The 22,133-nt window shown below is 46.5% G+C and overlaps 1 protein-coding gene across 1 annotated transcript in view; it reads right to left on the bottom strand.

Annotated features, from left to right (window-relative positions):
* Positions 1 to 21,775, bottom strand: part of STUM (stum, mechanosensory transduction mediator homolog) — a gene marked incomplete at its 5' end in the record, with an annotated part of 60,185 nt that extends 38,410 nt beyond the window's left edge. The window contains one exon of the mRNA XM_082832478.1: positions 21,568 to 21,775. Within this exon, the coding sequence (XP_082688604.1) occupies positions 21,568 to 21,775 (208 nt within the window). The remainder of the gene's footprint in view (positions 1 to 21,567) is intronic.
* Between the last annotated feature and the right edge of the window lie 358 nt (positions 21,776 to 22,133).

Genomic DNA, 22,133 nt, shown 5'->3' with positions numbered 1-22,133 from the left:
AGAGCAGCAGGTAGGCCAGATAATCCAAAAGAGTAAATAAATGCTCAGTTTTAAGGCATATTCTACCCATCACCCTATCCCCTACCACCAGTCAGTTTTCATTGTCTTCAGACTTACGCTAAGAACCACGTGCATTTCTCCCATGGCCGATCCCCTGATGCCTGGGGGTGGTGGGTGAGGAACCCCATGCAGAATATGAAATGATGGGACGCAAACAGCACAGGGGAGACATAACTGCTCACTCCTTCCTTCCTAGGTCTACCTTTAAGGAGTGCGTGGGTCCATCTCCAAGTACCTACATCCTGACATGGGGTAGACCAGCTCTTGTTCTCAGGGGAACCCGCACAGGATCATTGACGGCACCCTGTGGCAGGTTTACATTGGACTCAGAGACGCCGGCGGGGAAAATAAAACACACAGCCATGGGACTTCCCTGGTGGTCCAGTGGTTAAGACTTCACGCTTCCAATGCAGGGGGCGTGGGTTCCAGCCCTGGTCGGCAAACTAAGTTCCCACAAGCTGCGTGGCCAAAAAAAAAAAGTGTACAAGAAAACCAAAAACCAAAAACAAGACACACAGCCATCCTACCCAACTGTGGGCCCAAGCAATTGGGGATCTTGGCCAGGCCATTGCTTTCTCTGCTTTCCTTTAGCCCAAATCAATTCCCAAGCCCCAGAGTGAGGCCCCTCTCCTCAGGATGGACTCAGAGTCCAGCCACAAACACTGAGGTCCTAGACTTCGGAAACCTGGCCACGCCCAACTTGTGAGCTTTGGTGCCTTAGCCACTACCCGCCCCCCTTCTGCCTTAAGCCTCAGAACCCCAGCTTTAGGGCCTAAGATGGTTATGTTTATTTTTCTCCTTCCTGAGTCAGGCCACAGGATGATCCCTGAAAAGATTCCACTTGTGTATTCTATCCACATGACCCCTCAGAGTGGCCGAGGCCAAGGGTAGGCTCTCCCATGCCCTCCCGGCATGGTGTGGTCATTGGTTGTCGGCTTGAGGCTGGTTTCTTTGAGGTCCACAAATGATTCTTGGACTCCACACTGAGATGTCAAAAAGAGGAATTACCAAGACAAGAAAGACTTCTCCAAAATAGCTCTGCAGCATCGGGACCTGCTCCAGCTCTGGCTGAAGCATTCAGATGCCTGACCGGCCCCAAAGGAAGGCTGGGAATGCAGCCGGGTCAGTCCCAACCAGCCACTGCAAGGCAGGCTAGCTGTGTGCACTGCCCACGGGCCCCAGCCTCCCCGGAAACTCACTTTAGTTATGATCAAGCCTGTTGTACTTGATTGATGTGCTGATGGAACAGAGGAACGGTTCACGCTCCCAAATGTCTGCAAGAAGCTTCTGTGCCTCCTTGGGATTTTAATGGTTGGCATCCCTGAGAGACTCTCTTTTGGGCGTCTGGACCCTGCAAGCCAATGCCACCTTGTACCATGACTTTATTCCCATGGCCCCAGGCAGCCCCTGAGTGAATTAGAGCTGGTAGACTTGAAGTGATAGGAAAGCACTTACATAGGGTTCAGTAGTTTAAATTTAGGTGCAATTGCTATATCTGAACTATGTGAGTTCAGAACGTTCGGCTTTTAACCATATACTTTTTAACCTATTAGAAAATACTTTCAAACTTACAGAAAAGTTTCAAGAATAATATAGAAAAATCGTGTCTACCCTTTGCCCAGATTACCAGATTTTAACACTTGACTATATTTGTTTTGTTTTTCGCTCCCTTTCTCTTTACATAGTGTTATCTTTTTTTCTGAACTATTTGTAAACAAGGCTGCATACATCTCGGCTTTTTATCCCTTAATACTTCAGCGTGTTTCCAAAGACAAAGGTATTCTCTTACGTATCCCCAGCACAGTTACTGATTTTAGGAAACATAACATGGATACAATATTCTTTCTAATCTACAGTCCATATTTCGATTTTATCCACTGTCTCAATAATGTCCTTATTGGTGTTCTTTTTCCCTCCAGTACAGAATCCAATACCCCAAAGATTATGCTTTGTATTTAGTGGTCATGGTTTTCTGTCTCCTTTAATCTTTCATAACGATGATGGTTTTGAAGAATACAGCTCAGGTATTTTGAATGCCCCTTGATTTGGGGCTTTTCTGATATTTCCTCATGAATAGATTCAGATTATGCACCCCTGGCTAGAATACCACAGAAGTAGTGATGTGTCCCTCTCAGGATGTCACATCAGGAGGCATGCGATCCTCCTTGGTGATGCTAATTTTTTTAACAGCTTTATTGCGATATGATTCATATACCATAGCATTCACCCATTGAATCATTCAGTGGCTTTTAGTATATTCAGGTTGTGCCACTATCACCACAATCAATTTCAGAACATTTTTTATCACCTGAAAGAGAAACCCCGTACTCATTAGCAATCATTCCCCACGTCCTCCCAGCCGTGCCACTCCTCCCCCGACAGCTATTTTCTGTCTCTGCAGATTGGCCCATTCTGGACATTTCACATAAATGGAATCGTACAATATAGGGTCCTTTGTGACTGGCTTCTTTCACCTAGCATGACGTTCTCAAGGTCCAGGTAATGTTATTTTGTTCACCCAGTCAAGATGCAGTCTGCTTTCTCTGCTCTATGATTTTTTTCCCCTCGCAAGCAATGAGCATTCTGTGGAGAGACACTTGAAGATCATGCAGATATCCTGCTTCTCATCAAAATGTCCCCTTAGGTTTAATTTGATGGCTATTGCCCAAAGCAATCTTTATTAAAATGGTTTACGAAGCTTGATCGCCTCCGCTGCTCCGCCCTCCCCCTCCCCCTCCCCGCCCACGCTTCTCAGTTGTTGGCTGAGCAACTTGAAAGGATGGGTTCTGACCCAGCTCTTCCCAGTCACATGGTGACCGTCCTCAGTGAATTCCCCACAGAGCAAGCCCTCTGGCCCAGCGACGGGGGCGGCCAACATCCCTCCCCTGCGCCACGTCCCTCCCCTGAGTGGCTGGAACACCAAGGACCCGCCAGAGACACACATGTTGTGGTACAGCGTGTACCACACTCCTCCAGTCCTGCCTCAGCCCTGAGAACTGGATCCCATCCTTCCCTCTGAGTCGGGAAGGCTGAGAAGTGACACGAGAGCCTACGTCCCTTGGGTAAGAGACACACTCACTAGGTTAACGGGGCCAGGACACGCTCATGACTCCACCTTCACAACCAGAAGTCAGTCTGCACACACATCTTTCCTTCAACAAATGCCTACTGGGCCGTGCTAGGTGCTGTGGGAGGCTGAAGTGATAAAGCACGGCCCCTCCCCTCAAGGAGATGATTCATATGAGAAGATTAAGACACTAACAGCAGAACAGAATTTAAGGGGAGCAAGAGAAATGTCCTAAGTGGCCTGACAGCCCCAGGAAGGAGGAGCTCCCCACACGGAAACGGTCAAGAAAAGCTCGGAGCGGCAGGGCGCTGGAGGTGGGCCTGGAAGCTGGGCAGGATTTGGACACGGTGGTGGAGAAGGGTGTTCCAGGCGGGGGTACAGAGGAGCAAAAAGGCGTGGGCAGAACCATAAAAGCAAGTCGTCTGGTTTGATTCAGTAAAAGGGAGGGAAAGAATAGGTGAAGTTCATTGAATCCTGGTGGGTCTAACGTGGAATGTGAACTTAGTCTGTGGACAAGAGGGAGCTATTGAAGGCTTCAGAGCAGAAGAATGAAATGGGCAGAGCTGAGCCATGGGCAGACATGGCTTAATCTACTAGCATAGAAATTCTACTAAAACCATAGGTGCACTGAGCTGTTGCCCAGGAAGACCCACGTCCACCTGAGGTGCTGTGGGCACTCCCTTCTGCCGCCTGGACTAAGGGGGACTCTTCTTGGGCCAATGCAACACCCACAACCAGGGCCAGAGCCCATCTGCCTCCAGAGGGAGGGGCTCACTCCACCTCGGAAATGGCCCACGTTTCAACTTATGCCACTGGTGCCATGCTTTTATGTTTTTCATTGAGAAAGTTTTCCCTCTTGGTGAGACGCTTCTTTTTAAAACAAAACAGAAAATAAAACATGACAACCTCCCAAAAATTGTTTCTTCTGAAAGCCTCCAAGCGGCTCGCGTCTCGCCCATCTGGGCCTCGCCTTCTGAGATGCGGATTGCTGACTAGCAGAACTCTGAGAAAAAGGTACCCAGACAATCACTCTTCCTCAAAACCACCTGCCTGAAGGTGTTCTTGTCACATGAAGCTTCCGAGGTTCTCAAAGGAGACGGGCCAAATGGTGGAATTGGAAAGCAGGGCAGGGGAAGGAACAAAAGGCTCTGAATAGACTACAAACCACTGAGTTGTACACATTGAAAGAGTGACGTTTATTTTATGTAGCTATATCTCAATAAAGCTGTTATGAAGGGAAAAAGGCTGGGGCAGTGAGAAAAAGAAGGTTCAGGTGGTGGGATCGGATGTGATCACTGACAAGTCATGTATTGTCTCCTGCAGCCCTCATCAGGTCTTTATAATAGCCACACACTCATTTAATTCGACAAATAGTAATTAACCCTCCAGTACAAGCCAGGCACTGGAGTGGGCAGGAAGACCTTGGGCTGGGGTAAGTGACGTGAGATTGTGGGTAAGAGCCTTCGGTCTGGGAGGAGACCTCTTCTCTGTAAAGTGAAGGGGTTGGACAGCCCTAAAGCTGCCTGGCCCTGGGAAAAGGGGACCATTTTCTTTGTTGAGTTTTTAGGACAGCTGACAGGCTCTTGTCCACAAACACCAAATTATTCTTGGCTTTGGGGTCAAACTTCTCAGTCAGTGAAGACCAAAGTCTACAGAAGACCTGGCCGTGGCCCCTACACAGTCCAGGTTCCAGGACAGCCCTGGTCTCATGTCATTTTCTTCTTTTCAAGAAAAATGACTTCTTCAATGAATTTAAGACCTTTCATAAAATAAACGCTTATAAGTATCCATCAATAGACAAACGGATGATGTGGTATATATACACAATGGAATATTACTCAGCCATAAGAAAGAATGAAATAACGCCATTTGCAACAACATGGGTAGACCTAGAGATTATCACGCTAAGTGAAGTAAGCCAGAAAGAGAAAGGCTAATACCGCGTGATATCACTTATATGAATCTAAAATACGACACGAACCTATCTATAGAACAAAAATAGGCTCACAGAAATAGAGAACAGCATTGTGGTTGCCAAGGAGGGGGAAGGGGGGAGAGGGAAGGATTGCGAGTTTGGGATTAGCAGAGGCAAACTACTATACATAGGATGGATAAACAACAAGGTCTTAACTGTATAGCACAGGGAGCTACATTCAATATCCTGTGATAAACCATAATGGAGAAGAATATGAAAAAGACTATATATTCATGCATAACTGAATCACTTCACTGTACAGCAGAAATGAACACAACACTGTAAATCAACTATACTTCCATAAAATAAATTTTAAAAAACGAAATTCTGCTATTTGCAACAACGTGGGTGGACCTGGAGGGTATTATGCTTAGTGAAATACGTCAGACAAAGACAAATACTGTATGATATCACTTATATGTGGAATCTAAAAAAATATGTGAATCTAAAAAAACCACAAACTAGTGGTTACTACTGGAGAGAGGCAAAGGCGGAGGGGCAAGTTAGGGGCAAGTCTGTTAGAGATACAAACTACTATGTATAGAATCAATAAGCAACAAGGATATATTATACAGCACAGGGACTATAGTCAAAACTTTGTAATAACTTTAAATCTATAAAAACACTGAATCACTATGTTGTACACCTGAAACTAATGTAATGTTGTAAATCTACTAAACTTCAATAAAAATACATCCTCCCAAGGCCAACCTCTGCCCGTTGCCCAGGTGATAGGGCTTCAGGGCTACAAACCACCTACATGGCCTCCAGGATGAATAAACGGTTTCCCTGGAATCGTGAGCTGGGAAGTTCAAACACAAACCTAGGACCTGTCTAACTTTTACAGTAAGATAACTACAGTAAAGCTTGTGGGGCATTTGTGCATGTGCCTGCGTGTCCAGATACACACGCACACATTCATTCTCCAGTTTGATGCTCCCACAGCCTTTTACCAAACGGCAGAGTCGGCCTCAGAGACACGTCCCTCTCAGAGGCCCAGGGTTCGGGGGTTATAATGGCAGGACCTTCTGGTAAATGGTAAACCAAGCCCTAGAGAATGTGCGCTGTTGCCCCCTTGCCCCCAGCGTGTTGGGTATGGGAGGTCCCAGCAGTGCCCAGCAGAAGGTCCCAGGTCTCGGCTCTGAGCCACATGGGACCAGATGCTGAAAAAGCTGCCCTGCTTACAGCTCTCCCGCTCGCCCTCGTGCCACTGTGAGGAAAAGCCCAGGATGAGCTTGGGAACAAAGGACATTTTGTTAATGTTAACTGGTAGTGATAACCCCCTTTCTGACCATGGAGTGCTTTGTGGTTAAACAGAACATAAACGACCCTGCGAGGTGGCAGAGTGGGGACTATTTCCGCTTCACGGATGGGGAAATGTGCTCAGAGAGGTGAAGGGGCTCAGGGCTGCACGGATCTGAAAAATCAGAACTAGCTCTGGGGCCTCCTAACTTCTAGTTCACCCCCTTTCCACAACACCTCGTGGCTTCATGAATCTGATGCGCAACTGGAGATGTGATTTAGTTCAGTGCCCTCCAGGTCGCCCCACTGTATTTACCCTACCTGCCTGCCTATATATTGCAGCATCACTTAAAAGCCAATGTATAAATGTCACTGTGCCAAGCGACACTCGCTCAGTGAGTCTCCCATGGGACGTATCCCGTAGTGAGTTGGGTCACAGCCTGGGCAGCGATACTTTGAGGGGTGACCAGGTCCGGTTCAAGAATGTAAATAGCATCCACATTTCTTCCCAGATGTTGCAAGAAACGGAGCTGCTGTGGGGAGTGGACGTGGTCAGTCAGCAGGTGATACTAAGGAAGTCTGTGCTGCAATCAGGTGTAGACCCAGGGGCGTGCTGATCAGAGGACAGTTGACTCGGTGCCTACTACAGAGCACATCACTCCCCAGATGTGCACTGTGCTCCTGCTGAGATGCAAAGTCAAAGGGGACAGGGTCCCTGCAGTAGACCGTATGTTTGAGAGTGAGAGCGCCCTTAAGGAAAATGAACTAGGGAAAGATAGGGAGTCTGGGGAGGAGGAGGAGAGCCACAATTTTAAGTAAGATCGTCTGGAAGGTGTTATGGGCTGAGCTGTGTCCCCTCAAAACTCCTATGTTGAAGTCCTAACTCCCAGTGCCTCAGAATGAGACTGTGTTTGGAGATAAGGTCTTTAAAGAGGTAAATAACTTAAAATGAGGTCTTGAGGATGGGCCCTAACCCCATATGACTGGTGTCCTTATAAGAAGAGGAGATCTGGACACAGAGACACACAGACAGAAGACCATGTAAAGACACATGGGGGAAAGTGGTTGTCTACAAGCCAAGGAGACAGAACTCAGGAGAAACCAACCCTGCTAATACCCTGACCTTGGGCTTCCAGCCTCCAGAACTGTGAGAAAATAAATTTCTCATATTGAAATGCATTGAGGGCTTTCCTGGTGGCGCAGTGGTTAAGAATCCATCTGCCAATGCAGGAGACACGGGTTCGAGCCCTGGTCCAGGAAGATCCTACATGCCGCGGAGCAACTAAGCCCGCAAGCCACAACTACTGAGCCCACATACCACAACTACTGAAGCCCGTGTGCCTAGAACCTATGCTCTGTAACAAGAGAAGCCACTGCAACGAGAAGCCCATGCACCGCAACCAAGAGTAGCCTCCGCTCGCCGCAACTAGAGAAAGCCCACGTGCAACAACGAGGACACAATGCAGCAAAAAAAAAAAAAAAAAAAAATGCATTGAATGGTGAAATTTTGGATATACTGGGTTACGTACAATATACTAATAAAGTTAATTTCACCTGTTCCTTTTTACTTTTTTTATAATATAGGTACCAGAAATTTTAAGATTACACCTGTGGCTCATGTTATATTTGTTTTTAACAGTTCTGGCCTAGGGCCACGTGGGTCATCATGAGGACTTGAGATTTTACTTGAGTGACGTGAGAGCCATTGGAGGGTTTCCAGCCCAAAAGTAACATTATCTGATTCACTTGTGTTTTAAAAGGATCCCTCTTATTGCCACGTTGAGGACAGACTATAAGGGAGGTCAGTATGCGCAAGCAGCCCGTTAAGAGGCCACTGCACTCTGGAGAAGATGGAGGCTTGGACCAGTGAAGTAGACACAAGATGGTGAGAAGTGGTCAGATACTGACTACATTACGAAAGCAGAGCCAAGTGTTTCCTGACAGACTGGGCGTGGGGTGTGAGAAAAAGAGGAGTCAAGGATGAATCCCAGCTTTTGGCCTGAGCTACTGGAAGGATGCCATTTGCTGCGATGGGGAAAGACGAGGGAGAAGTAAGTTTGGAGAAGAAAATCAGAAGTTTGGTTTTGGATAAGTTAAGTCTATGATGCCTTTTGCTTTCCAAGGGGAGATATTGAGAAGTCATTTGGATATAAAATTCAGGAGGTCAGGGGAGAGGTCTGAGCTGGAGATCTGGATCTGGGAGTCATCATCACAAGGATGCAATGTAAAGCCAGGAGACTCAGCATGAACATGGGGGAGGGCGGTGGTGTAGGCAGAAAAGAGATCAAGATCAAAGAGAAGATTGAGATCAAGAAGATCAAGTGCCCTGGGGAACTCCCAAGCTTAGAAGTTGATGAGATGAGCAAAGGAAACAGAGAAGGAGTCACGAGTATAAAGAAAACTAGGAGAGGGTGGTGTTCCGGAAGCCGAGTGAAGACAGTGTTTGGAGGAGGGAGTGAGCAATTGTGTCCAATGCGACTGAGAGGTCTGGGAAGTTGACGGCCGAATTGACCACTGGATTCAGAAAATCTGGAGGAGACTGGTGATGCTGATAAGTGCAATTTAGGTGACTGATAGAGTTAAAAACACGCTTAGAGTGGGTTCCAGAGAAAATGAGGGAAGAGGGATTGATGACAACAAATCTAGACAACTCTTTCGGGGACTGAGCCACAAAGGGGAACAGAGAGATGGGCAATGGGCAGAGGTGGGTGTGGGATCAAGAGATCCTAGTTCAAAATGATGGGAGACAATTTCAGTATGCATATGTGCTAATAATGAGTCACTAGACAAAGGAAAATTGATGATGTCTGAAAGAGTGGGAATTCTTCTGGTGTTTTCCTAATCTCCAGAGTAGGCTTATGTTGCTTTTTCTGTCTTATCAACTTCAGACATCATTTATTGACTTTCTGCTATGATACATAAGAGTTAGCTTACTTAACCATTCCTCATCTCCCTTCTACTCTTGTTCCCACATTATCCCATTGTCCCAAGACATCGCTACTGTATTTCAGTGCATCTGTTGATTTCCTTGGTAGTCTATTTCTTGGTCTAGCAACTACAGACAGTATGTCTTGATCACTCACTCCACATGAGGAGGGTATTCACATCTCTACTCTACCCTCCACACATTAGTCAGCTTTGGTAGGCTGTGCTGGGACAATAACAACACTAACACAACAACAGAAAAATCTCAGTAACTCAGGCTTATTACTCACTCATGTGACATGTCATGCTCTGCTTCTGATACCCTCTTTATTCTGGGAGCCAGGTTAAAAAGCAGCCCCCACCTGAGACCTGCCATTCTCGTGAGAGAGGGCAAAGAACAGTGGCAGAACCTCACAATACCTCTGAAGATGTCTGCTCAGGCATGGCCTATGTCACTTCCACTCACTCAACTGGCCAAAGCAATTCACATGGCCAAGCCTGATATCGATGGGCAGGAAACGAAGTAGTCCTCTCCCACAGGAATCGTGGCGAGCCACAGGGCATTAAGTGGAGATGTGCCATCATCTTTCAGTGGCTAAGTGGGAACAATAATTTAATCTATCACAATCTACCTGCCAACTTCTACAAGCTGTTTTTTTTTTTAATTTTATATTGCCAAGGTAAAAAAATCTTTCACACTCCTTTATAGCTATTATTAAGTACTCTTCAGTGCTTTGCCTGTGGTTGGTTTTAAAAGTTGAAAACCACTGAGGAGGGCGGAGTCAAGATGGCGGACTAGGAGAACGTGGAATTCGCGTCTCTGCACAACTAGGGCACATACCAGGCACCTGTGGGGGACCACTTACACCTAAGGGGACGGGAGGAACCCCCAGTGACCGGGTAGGCTGTGGGGCATGGCGGGAGTGAAGGGGGAGGAGTAGTGGAGGCCAGACGGAACTGGCGCCCCTGAGGGATGGCTGGGGGAGAACGGATCCCACATCCGAAGGGAACACTGGGGGACCATTGGGAGGGTGAATGATCAAAAGGGAGGGTGGCCAGGTTTCCCCTGCCCACTTGGACCCCCAGGAACCTGCTGAGATCCCGGGCCTGATCCTCTGCCCACCTAGGCCCCCTCCAGCTATGTGGGTCCTGAGGCAGTGGGAAGGAGGGAAGGGGGAGAAAAAGTACAGGCCGGACTTACAGGACTGGCACCCCTGAGGGGTGGCTGGGGGAGGGGAGGAGTTCCTACACCCAGCAGGACCCACCCACCGTTAGAGGTCCAGCAGGGACAGAGGAGACCCTGGGGGAGACCATGGGTGGGGTGGCATGGAGGAACAGAAGGGAAAGCAGCCAGTGCTTTCCCTGTCCACTTGGGCACCAGGGAGCCTGTTGGGTTCCCGGGCCAATCCTCTGCTCTCGGAGCCTCCCTCCTCCCGTGCAGGGCCCAAGCCCCGCCCCTGCAACCCCACCCAGGGCCCCACCTCTACACTCGGAGACCCCCTCCATCAAGCTGGGCCTAAACCCCACCCAGGGCCTTACCTCCAAACTCGGAAACTCCACACTCCAGAGGCCCTCCTTTCCACGTGCTGCCTCTGCCCTTCTGGGCAGGTCCTAAGCAGATGCCCCGCCCCACACTCAAACATCACCCGCCCCTCTGCCTAGGTCCCACCCCACCATAAACCCCGCCCCTGCCTAAGTTCCACCCCCACCTAAACTCCGCCTCCACAGCCAAGGATTTTTTTTTTCTGTTGTGGTTTTATTTTACCTTGTTGCAGTTGTTTCAATTATATTTTTATTTTTCCTAATATATTTTTTATCTTTCTAATTTTATTTTGTTTTTTATTCTTTATTATTGTATTGCTCCTTTTTTTTTTTTTTTTTTTTTTTTTTTGCCACACCACACAGCTTGCGGGATCTTGGTTCCCAGGCCAGAGGTCAGGCCTGAACTCCTGTGGTGGGAGCTCTGAGTCCAAACCACTGGACTAACAGAGAACCTCGGACCCCAGGGAATATTAATCAGAGTGAGGCCTCCTGGAGGTCCTCATCTCAGCACCAAGACCCAGCGCTATCCAACTGCCTGCAAACTCCAGTGCTGGACACCTCAGGTCAAACAACCAGTAAAACAGGAATACAGCCACACCCATCAAAAAAAAAAAAAGAAACGACAAGAAAATGTTACAGCTGAAGAAGTAAGGTAAAAACCTACAAGACCAAATAAATGAAGATGAAATAGACAACCTACCTGAAAAAGAATTCAGAGTAATGATGGTAAAGATGATCCAAAATCTCAGAAACAGAATGGAGAAAATACAACAGAAACATTCAACACCGATCTAGAAGAACTAAAGAGCAAACAAACAGTGATGAACAACACAATTACTGAAATTAAAAATACTCTGGAAGGAATCAATAACAGAATAACTGAGGCAGAAGAAAGGATAACTGACCTGGAAGATAAAATGGTGGAAATAACTGCCAGTAAGCAGAATAAAGAAAAAAGAATGAAAAGAATTGAGGACAGTCTCAGAGACCTCTGGGACAACATTAAACGCACCAACATTCGAATTATAGGGGTCCCAGAAGAAGAAGAGAAAAAGAAAGGGACTGAGAAAATATTTGAAGAGATTATAGTCAAAAACTTCCCTAACATGGGAAAGGAAATAGTTAATCAAATGCAGGAAGCTCAAAGAGTCCCATACAGGATAAACCCAAAGAGAAACATGCTGAGACACATATTAATCAAACTATCAAAAATTAAATAGAAAGAAAAAATATTAAAAGTAGCAAGGGAAAAGTAACAAACAACACACAAGGGAATCCCCATAAGGTTAACAGCTGATCTTTCAGCAGAAACTCTGCAAGCCAGAAGGGAGTGGCAGGACATATTTAAAGTGATGAAAGGCAAAAACCTACAACCAAGATTACTCTACCCAGCAAGGATCTCATTCACATTCATTGGAGAAATCAAAAGGTTTACAGACAAGCAAAATCTATGAGAATTCAGCACCACCAAACCAGCTTTACAGCAAATGCTAAAGGAACTTCTCTAAGCGAGAAACACCAGAGAAGAAAAGGACCCACAAAAACAAACCCAAATCAATTAAGAAAATGGTAATAGGAACATACATCTTGATAATCACCTTGAATGTCAATGGATTAAATGCTCCAATCAAAAGACATAGACTGGCTGAATGGATACAAAAACAAGACCCTTATATATGCTGTCTACAAGAGATGCACTTCAGACCTAGGGATGCATACAGACTGAAAGTGAGGGGATGGAAAAAGATATCCTTGCAAATCAAAATCACAAGAAAGCTGGAGTAGCAATACTCATATCAGATAAAATAGACTTTAAAATAAAGACAAGAGTCTTTTTACTACATTTGATCAAGGGATCTATCCAAGAAGAAAACATAACAATTATAAATTTTTATGCACCCAACATAGGACCACCTCATAAGGCAAATGCTAACAGCCATAAAAGGAGAAATCGACAGTAAGACAATAATAGTGGGGGACTTTAACACCCCACTTACACCAATAGACAGGTCATCTAGACAGAAAATAAATAAGGAAACACAAGCTTTAAATGACACAATAGACCAGATAGACTTAATTGATATTTTTAGGACATTCCACCCGAAAGTGGAAGAATACACTTTCTTCTCAAATGCACACAGAAAGTTCTCCAGAATAGATCACATTTTGGGTCACAAATCAAACCTTGGAAAATTTAAGAAAATTGAAATTGTATCAGGCATCTTTTCCGACCATAACACTATGAGATTAGAAATCAGTTACAGGAAAAAAACAGGAAAAAACACAAATACATGGAGGCTAATCAGTGCACTGCTAAATAACCAAGAGATCACTGAGGAAATCAAAGAGGAAATCAAAAAATACCTAGAAACAAATGATAACAAAAACATGATGATCCAAAACCTATGGGATGCAGCAAAAGCAGTTCTAAGAGGGAAGTTCATAGCAATTCAAGCTTACCTCAAGAAACCAGAAAAATCTCAAATAAACAATCTAACCTTACACCTAAAGCAACTAGAAAAAGAAGAACAAAGAAAATCCAAAATTAGTGGAAGGAAAGAAAACATAAAGATCAGAGTAGAAATAAATGAAATAGAAACAAAGAAAATAGCAAAGATCAATAAAACTAAAAGCTGGTTCTTTGAGAAGATAAACAGAATTGATAAACCTTTATCCAGAATAATCAAAAACAAAGAAGGAGAGGACACAAATCAATAAAATTAGAAATGAAAAAGGAGAGATTACAACTGACACCACAGATATACAAAAGATCGTAAGAGACTACTACACGCAACTATACGCCAATAAAATGGACAACCTGAAAGAAATGGACAAATTCTTGGAAAAGTACAACCTTCCAAAATTGAACCAGGAAGAATTAGAAAATATAAACAGACCAATCACAGGTAATTAAATTGAAACTGTAATTAAAAATCTTCCAACAAACAAAAGTCCAGGACCAGATGGCTTCACAGGTGAATCCTATCAAACTTTTAGAGAAGAGTGACACTTATCCTTCTCAAACTCTTCCAAAACATTGTGGAGGGAGGAACACTCCCAAAGTCGTTCTACGAGGCTACCATCACCCTGATACCAAAACCAGACAAAGATATCACACACACACAAAAAAAATTATAGACCAATATCACTGATGAACACAGACGCAAAAATCCTCAACAAAATACTAGCAAACAGAATCCAACAACACATTAAAAGAATGATACACCATGACCAAGTGGGATTTATCCCAGGGATGCAAGGATTCTTCAATATACGCAAAACAATGTGATACACCATATTAACAAATTAAAGAATAAAAACCATATGTCATCTCCTCATCTCTGCAACAGATGCAGAAAAAGCTTTTGACAAAATTCAACACCAATTTATGATAAAAACTCTCCAGAAAGTGGGCATAGAGGGAACCTACCTCAACATAATAAAAGCCATATACAACAAACCCACACCAAACATCATTCTCAATGGTGAAAAACTGAAAGCATTTCCTCTAAGATCAGGAACAAGACAAGGATGTCCACTCTTACCACTGTTATTCAACATAGTATTGGAAGTCCTAGCCATGGCAATCAGAGAAGAAAAAGAAATAAAAGGAATACAAATGGGAAAAGAAGAAGTAAAATTGTCACTGTTTGCCAATGACATGATACTATACACAGAAAATCCTAAAGATGCCACCAGAAAACTACTAGAACTAATCAATGAATTTGGTAAGGTTGAAGGATACAAAATTAATGAACAGAAATCTCTTGCGTTCCTATACACTAACAATGAAAGGTCAGAAAGAGAAATTAAGGAAACAATCACATTTACCATCACAACAAAAAGAATAAAATACCTAGGAATAAACCTACCCAAGGAGGCAAAAGACCTGTACATAGAAAACTATAAAACACTGATGAAAGAACTCAAAGGTAACATAAACAGAGGGAGAGAGAGAGACCATGCTCCTGGATTGGAAGAATCAATATTGTGAAAATGACTATACTACCCAAAGCAATCTACAGGTTCAATGCAATCCCCATCAAATTACCGAAGCCATTTTTCACAGAACTAGAACAAGAAATTTTACAATTTGTGGGCTTCCCATGTGGCACAGTAATTAAGAATCCACCTCAATACAGGGGACATGGGTTCGAGCTCTGGTCCGGGAAGATCCCACATGTCGTGGAGCAACTAAGCCCGTGCACCACAACTACTGAGCCTGTGCTCTAGAGCCTGCTAGCCACAACTACTGAGCCCACGTGCTACAACTACTGAAGCCTGCGTGCCTAGAGCCTATGCTCAAGAGAAGCCACCATGATGAGAAGCCCATGCGCCACAATGAAGAGTAGTCCCCATTCGCTGCATGTAGAGAAAGCCCGCGCACGGCGATGAAGACCCAACGCAGCCAAAAATAAATAAAAATAAAAATTAATTAATTAAAAAAAAAGAAATTTTACAATTTGTATGAAAGCACAAAAGACCCCGAATAGCCAAGGCAATCTTAAGAAAGAAAAACAAAGCTGGAGGACTCAGGCTCCCTGACTTCAGACTATACTGCAAAACTACAGTAATCAAGACAGTATGGTACTGGCACAAAAACAGAAATGTAGATCAATGGAACAAGATAGAAAGCCTAGAGATAAACCCACACACATATGGTCACCTTATCTTTGATAAAGGAGGCAAGAATATACAATGGAGAAAAGACAGCCTCTTCAATAAGGTGGTGCTGGGAAAAATGGACAGCTACATATAAAAGAATGAAATTAGAACACACCCTAACACCATACACAAAAATAAACTCAAAATGGATTACAGACCTAAGTGTAAGGCTAGACACTATAAAACTCTTAAAGGAAACCATAGGCAGAACACTCTATGACATAAGTCACAGTAAGATCCTTTTTGACCCACCTCCTAGAATAAGGGAAATAAAAACAAAAATAAACAAATAGGACCTAATGAAACTTAAAAGCTTTTGCACAGCAAGGGAAACCATAAACAAGATGAAAAGACAACACTCAGAATGGGAGAAAATATTTGCAAATGAAGCAGCTGACAAATGATTAATCTCTAAAATATACAAGCAGCTCATGCAGCTCAATATCACAAAAACAAACAGCCCAGTCCAAAAATGGGCAAAAGACCTAAATAGACCTTTCTCCAGAGAAGACCTACAGATGGCCAACAAATGCATGAAAAGATGCTCAGCATCACTAATTATTAGAGAAATGCAAATCAACACCACAATGAGGTATCAACTCACACCAGTCGGAATGGCCATCATCAAAACATCTATGAACAGGGGCTTCCCTGGTGGCGCAGTGGTTGAAAGTCTGCCCGCCGATGCAGGGGGCACGGGTTCGTGCCCCAGTTCGGGAAGATCCCACATGCCGTGGAGCAGCTAGGCCCGTGAGCCATGGCCGCTGAGCCTGTGCATCTGGAGCCTGTACTCCACAGCAGGAGAGGCCACAGCAGTGAGGGGCCCGCATACCGCAAAAAAAATAAATAAAAAAAATAAAGAGACATGCACCCCAATGTTCACTGCAGCACTATTTACAATAGCCAAGACATGGAAGCAACCTAAATGTCCATCAACAGATGATTGGATAAAGAAGTGTGGCACATATATACAATGGAATATTACTCAGCCATAAAAAGGAATGAAATTGAGTTATTTGTAGTGGTGGACCTAGCATCTGTCATACAGAGTGAAGTAAGTCAGAAAGAGAAAAACAAATACCGTATGCTAACGCATATATATGAAATTTTAAAAAGCAGTACTGATGAACCTAGTGGCAGGGAAGGAATAAAGACGCAGATGTAGAGAGCAGACTTGAAGGCACAAGGGGGAAGGGGAAACTGAGATAAAGTGAAAGAGTACCATTGACGTATAAACATTACCAAATGTGAAATGGATGGCTAGTGGGAAGCTGCTGCATAGCACAGGGAGATCAGCTCAGTGCTTTGTGACCACCTAGAGGGATGGGGTAGGGAAGGTGAGAGGGAGGCTCAAGAGGGAGGGGTTATGGGGATATATGTATACATATAGCTGATTCACTTTGTTGTACAGCAGAAACTAACACAACATTGTAAAGCATTTATACTCCAATAAAGATGTGGGGAAAAACCCACAAAACTGAGGAGCATTTATATCATTATGACTAAGCAAATATTCTTCACTACAGAATCAAAGGGAAGCTAAGAGCCCATACAGTGCACCACTGTTCCAATGACAGATTCTATGCACTTAAAAGAGCTTTCCTTACGTTCCACCACTTGCTTACAATCAGGCCACATTTTGATTTGCTTCCTATTTGAGCTATACCTTTAATAATTTTTTGTTGTTGCTTTTCCTGAAGTTGTTATTACCTCTCTTTTTTATTGTTGGTAGAAGAAACATGTGCTTTCTACATCATATCCCTAGTATCCTCAAATTCTTTCTCATTTATTGTTTGGAATCTTCTATTCTTTTTGAAGCCTACTGGCCTCCTGATATAATTAGGTAGGTTGCTTCATTTGAGCCTATTAATGCTTTTGCATAGCTTTTTGTCTTTACTGCAGTTACTAATTGCCTTCTGTTTTTCTTGCTTGCTTTCTGTTTTGTATCACAACTTTAATCTCGTGCAGTATACCAATAATATTCTCTACTTTGTGGAATGTCCCCTCCTCACATCATCCTCAGAAACCTCCTTCCTGGAGCCTTCTACCCTCCCATTCTAATGAAGACTGACTGCTCTCCAGGCTTGCTGAACAATTTTATCCTGCATGGCTTTTCATGTCTGCCCTGAATTGGATACATTATTCCCTGTATCTCATATCTTCTTTCTTGATTTACTCTCTTGTTTTGCTGAAATACACCCTCAAATGACTTCCTTAAAAAGGTTGAGTAGGATGTAAACTTCCTTGGTCCTTTGATCCTCCGGCCTGACTCACTTCTATATAAAATAAAGGCATTGGGTGAGATGATCTCTAATGCCTATTCAAGGAGTAAAATTCTGGTCAGTGTGCATTCCATAAATAGCATGTTGATAGTATATCAAGGAGAAATTTTAAATGGTTCCTGCTCTCAAGGAACTTACAATCTATCTAGATAGACAAATAATAAACTCTTGAAGCAATAATAAAAAGGCAACAATACAAAAGATGCCACAGGGTAGGGCATGGTTCATCATCAACTAGAGGCTCAGGCTTAAAGGAAAGAGAGAGAGAAGCTGAGCCAACCTGTGGTGCTGTGACCAGGGAAGCAAGACCTTAGTTGAGTGTCAAAAAGTAGGCAATATATTAGGGACAGATTAAATATTTATGAATATTCAACAGTAGATTAATATCCAACATTAATCTGATGGAATGGTTAACAGTCACTGGAAGTTCTCCTCTGTCCAACTTTCCCTGCCACTATCTGAGTTATCAACATTTTCATTTCACCAAGTCAATAAAGATAAATAACAGTTTTCAAATATGAAAGTATCATTTGGATCCTAACCAATAGATAAACCCGCTGGCCATTTGGGGGCATAATGCTGAACTTCCATGACATGTGTGAGTAATTGTGTGTACTTATAAATGCCCTACCAGTTGGACTATGAAGGTCCACGGTCTTTATTAGTAGACTTCCACTGAATAGGAAATTACCATCATCCATTTTTCAAATTTATTTTGCATTGTTCCAATGAGGTGTCAGAGCGATCATAAATGACTTCTCCTTCCCATCCACTCCCCAGGAAAGGAAACATCCCTCTTATGCATGTTATCCCAACAGCACTGTTGCTTGGGTGGAGAAGGCACCAGGGAACTGTAAGGACTGGGCTTCTCCATGGCAGGTCCTGCAGACTGGGTGGACCTGAGACACTCTACCAGAGAAAAACCGTGCCTGCATTCAGCCTAACACTGGCACTCTCATCCAATTTTGCAAATGAGGAGAGGACTTGCAGGTAAGGAAGCTTCCAGAAAAAAGAAGAGCTCTTTGGGCCAATGCTGTGACCAGTTTCCAGAGAGTGGGAGTGAAGTGAGGCTGGCAAGTGCTTGGGGCCTCGTGATGGATACGCTCAGCAAAGTCTAACCCAATACTACTCCCTCTGGGAGGCTTTCTCTGAACACCCACCCCAACCCTGGAAGCATCAATTACTGCTCAAATACTCTTCCTGCTGCCATCATGGCACTTTCGAATGTAAACAAAGTTTGCATCAATTTCCCTCAACTATCTATGACATCTTGACTGATTTATTCATCATCACATCCCCAGTGCCGGGCATGTGGTGGGTGCTCTGTGTTTGTCGAATGAATGAGTGAATGCATTAAAAGAAGCTTCGCTTCCTCAAAGGGCAGAGCCAGACACGAATACTCAGTTTTTGCAGGAGCATCAGATGAGCCAGGAGGACCTGGAGAGGTAGATCTGGGTTGAGGGAAAAATTTCTGAGAGCTGGGACCATTCAAACCACTGGGGAGGGTGCAGTGCAAAAAAAAAAAAAAAAAAAAGCCTGCAAGTTTTGCCTGGGCTGCTTTGCCGTCCAGGACTCTACTGCAGGTCGAGGGGAACAGAGAGATCAATAAGTACTCAGAAGAAAGGTCCCGGGGGCGGCCCCACATACCAGAGATGGGAGCAGCGCTCAGCTCTGTAGAAGGGCAAAGAGCCACAGGGACCCACGGTCTCCGGAACACTCTCTAACGGCCAGACCCTGAGCTTTACGTAATCTCATTTCATCCTCCCAGCAACCTGGAGAGACACGCATCCTGACTCACAGATATGAAACACCAACAAAGATCTGGAACCCCTTCAGGGTGGAGAGGGGCAGGGGCCTGTGCACTCAGTCCACTGTACAATGACAGTCAAAACAAAATGATAAAAGGCCTGGATTTTGTCATTGAAAATTCCTAAGTCTGTACACCCATGGCTCATCTCAGCCTGTTTTATTACTTTTGTAGTTTGCTTTATTTCCTCTTTATTTTCTTCTGGCTTCTTAGAAAGGTTTCTTACAAAAATCCCATAGGATTCTGATCTAACAAAGGGAAGTGTAAAGAGAGAAGAGCTGGATGCCCAGGACAGGGGGGCAGAAGGGCAGGGGGCGTGGCAGCAGGGCTAAGGGTGGGAAAGGGACCTAGTGAGGCAGACCCAGGAGGGCGGGCGCAGGTGCACAGACGCTGTGGCCTCAGCCAGCAGAGACTTGACGTAGCTCCTCCCACCAGGCCCCAATGTGCTTTTCCTCAAAGACCATAAGATGGCATTTGCTTCACCACTTTAAGAAAAGTGGAATCGAGACACATCCCTGCTCGTGTTCTTCACATCCCCAGAGAGATGGACAGGCAGTGTGTTTTTACTCCAGCAGGTGGGGATTTCTGACAACTTAAATTAACATCGCTTGCGTCCCCACCGTGTCTAAATGTACTAAGAGAGCCGCCCTGATGACACCAACCAGGCTGATGAAGGCACCAACAAGGCGGACGCCCAACTAAAGACCACCTAACTTCCTGCTCAGACAGATACGCTGCTCTGGCCACAGCCCCCCACCTCCCCCCAGGGGGCAGAAAGGTGAGCACGAAGGGGAAAGTGAACGCGACCTGCGTGGGTGGGTGTGATCTTCGCTATCAGCGCTGCAGAGGACCCTGCAGAGCTGGCTGAGAGCGGGGCCGTGAGAAAGGCCAAAGCAAAACAGAAAACCACTCCTAGCTGACCTCTGTTCTTGGGAACTTGGAGGCTTACAGCGGCAAGCTTTCTCCTGGGCACAGAGGTGCCTGCCTCTCCAGTCCCGCACGGAATTGGGGGGGTGGGGTGCTCTTAGCACGGAAGAACAGCCGGTGCCAAGCTGGCAAGCTGGGAGTGGGGGGGAGGGCGCGCAGACAGATTTGGGCGTGGGTCTAGGAGAGGGAGGGTCAAGGAAACCTAGCATTTCCTCCCTTTACTCTTCGGCACTCCCATCTCTGTGATGGGCCTCTGTGTTAAAATTTGGGACACTGGTGCTATCAAGGACCCTGCAGGCAGCCAAAGTCCGACACCGAATTACAACCGCGCTCTCTCCACTTTCTCAGGAACGGAAGTGATGGGATGGAGTTATGGGGTCACCTCTGGCCAAGTGCGGTTCAAACCCACAGGCATCTAAACTAACAAAATCATCCCCCTTCCCCTCGGCGTCCTGCGGGGCTGCCGGCGGAATCGCGGGCACTCGGGAAGGAGGTGGGGGAGACTCTGGCTAAAGAGCTCTCGCCCACACACGCCCAGCACCGCGCGAACGCAGGCGGGGCTGCGAGGAGCCTTCTATCCGGGCTCGCCCCGCTTTTCCATAGCTCGGCCGACTTCTCGAATGCCCGAGACCTTGGCCACCCCCACCCGCGGCCCCAACGCTCTTCCGGCTGGGGGCCCGCGCCCCTCCGAGACAGGAGCTCGTAGGGGGGCGAGCGCGGCGGAGGGAAAAGACAGGATTTGGGGGCGCTTGGAGGGGAACCTAGCCAGGGCCGAGAGAGCCGCCCGGGCCGCCGCCCGCGTGATCCAACATTCCCGGCAAAGTTTCTGGCTCTTTGGGCCCGGATCACCTGGCTCCCGAGTCGGAGAAGGTGAAAGGTGTGTCAGGAGCCCTTCGCCGCGCCTCCCTCCGGGCGCCCACTCCAGGCGCTTCTGCCACCTGCCAGAGGGCGCTGGGAGCGCCGGCGCAGCACATGCCGCCCGTGGTTACCGTCCGAGGGTCCCTCCCCGGCGCCTCCCCTGCCGCCCTCCCGCGCCGGTGCCCGGGGCGCAGGGGTCGCGGCCGCCGCGTCTTACCCAGTCCGGGCACGAAAGTGTTGAGGAAGAGACAGATGACGGCCACGGGGAAGGGCATGTAGGGGATGGCGGCGCGCAGGGGGCCCTTCTTCTCGCGGACCTGCACCACCACCCCGCTGGACGAGGACGTCCCCCGGTCCGCCGCCGCCACCGCAGCCACCGCCGCCGCCGCTGCCGCCGTCTCGCCGTCTTTGTGCGAAGGTTCCATGGCGGGGCGCGCTCCCCGGGAGCCGGGCTGCCGCGGCCGGGACTGCCGCCCAGCGCACAGGAGGCGGGTGGCGGCCGGCTCCGGGCTCCGGGCTCCGGGCTCCGCGCCGAGCTCAGGCGTCCAGCGTGCTCGGTGTGCCGCGTGGCTCGCCCAGAGCCCCGCACTCCCGCGTCCCCAAGCGCCCGGCCCTCTGCCGCGCGCTCCGCTGCGCTCCCACAGCCCCGGCGGAGGGGCGGGGAGGGCGGCGTGACACTCAGTGACAGCGCTCCGACGCCCCTCCCCGCGGGGCCCCTTCCCCGCCCTCCCCTCCGCTGCCCCCACCCCCCAAAATACCACTTACAAATCAGGGAGGAGGGAA

The sequence above is a fragment of the Leucopleurus acutus genome, assembly GCF_964270905.1.
Source record: "Leucopleurus acutus genome assembly, chromosome: 2".
Lineage (NCBI taxonomy): Eukaryota > Metazoa > Chordata > Mammalia > Artiodactyla > Delphinidae > Leucopleurus > Leucopleurus acutus.
Note: the sequence above shows the minus strand (reverse complement) of the source record. Positions and strands in the feature narration are given on the sequence as shown.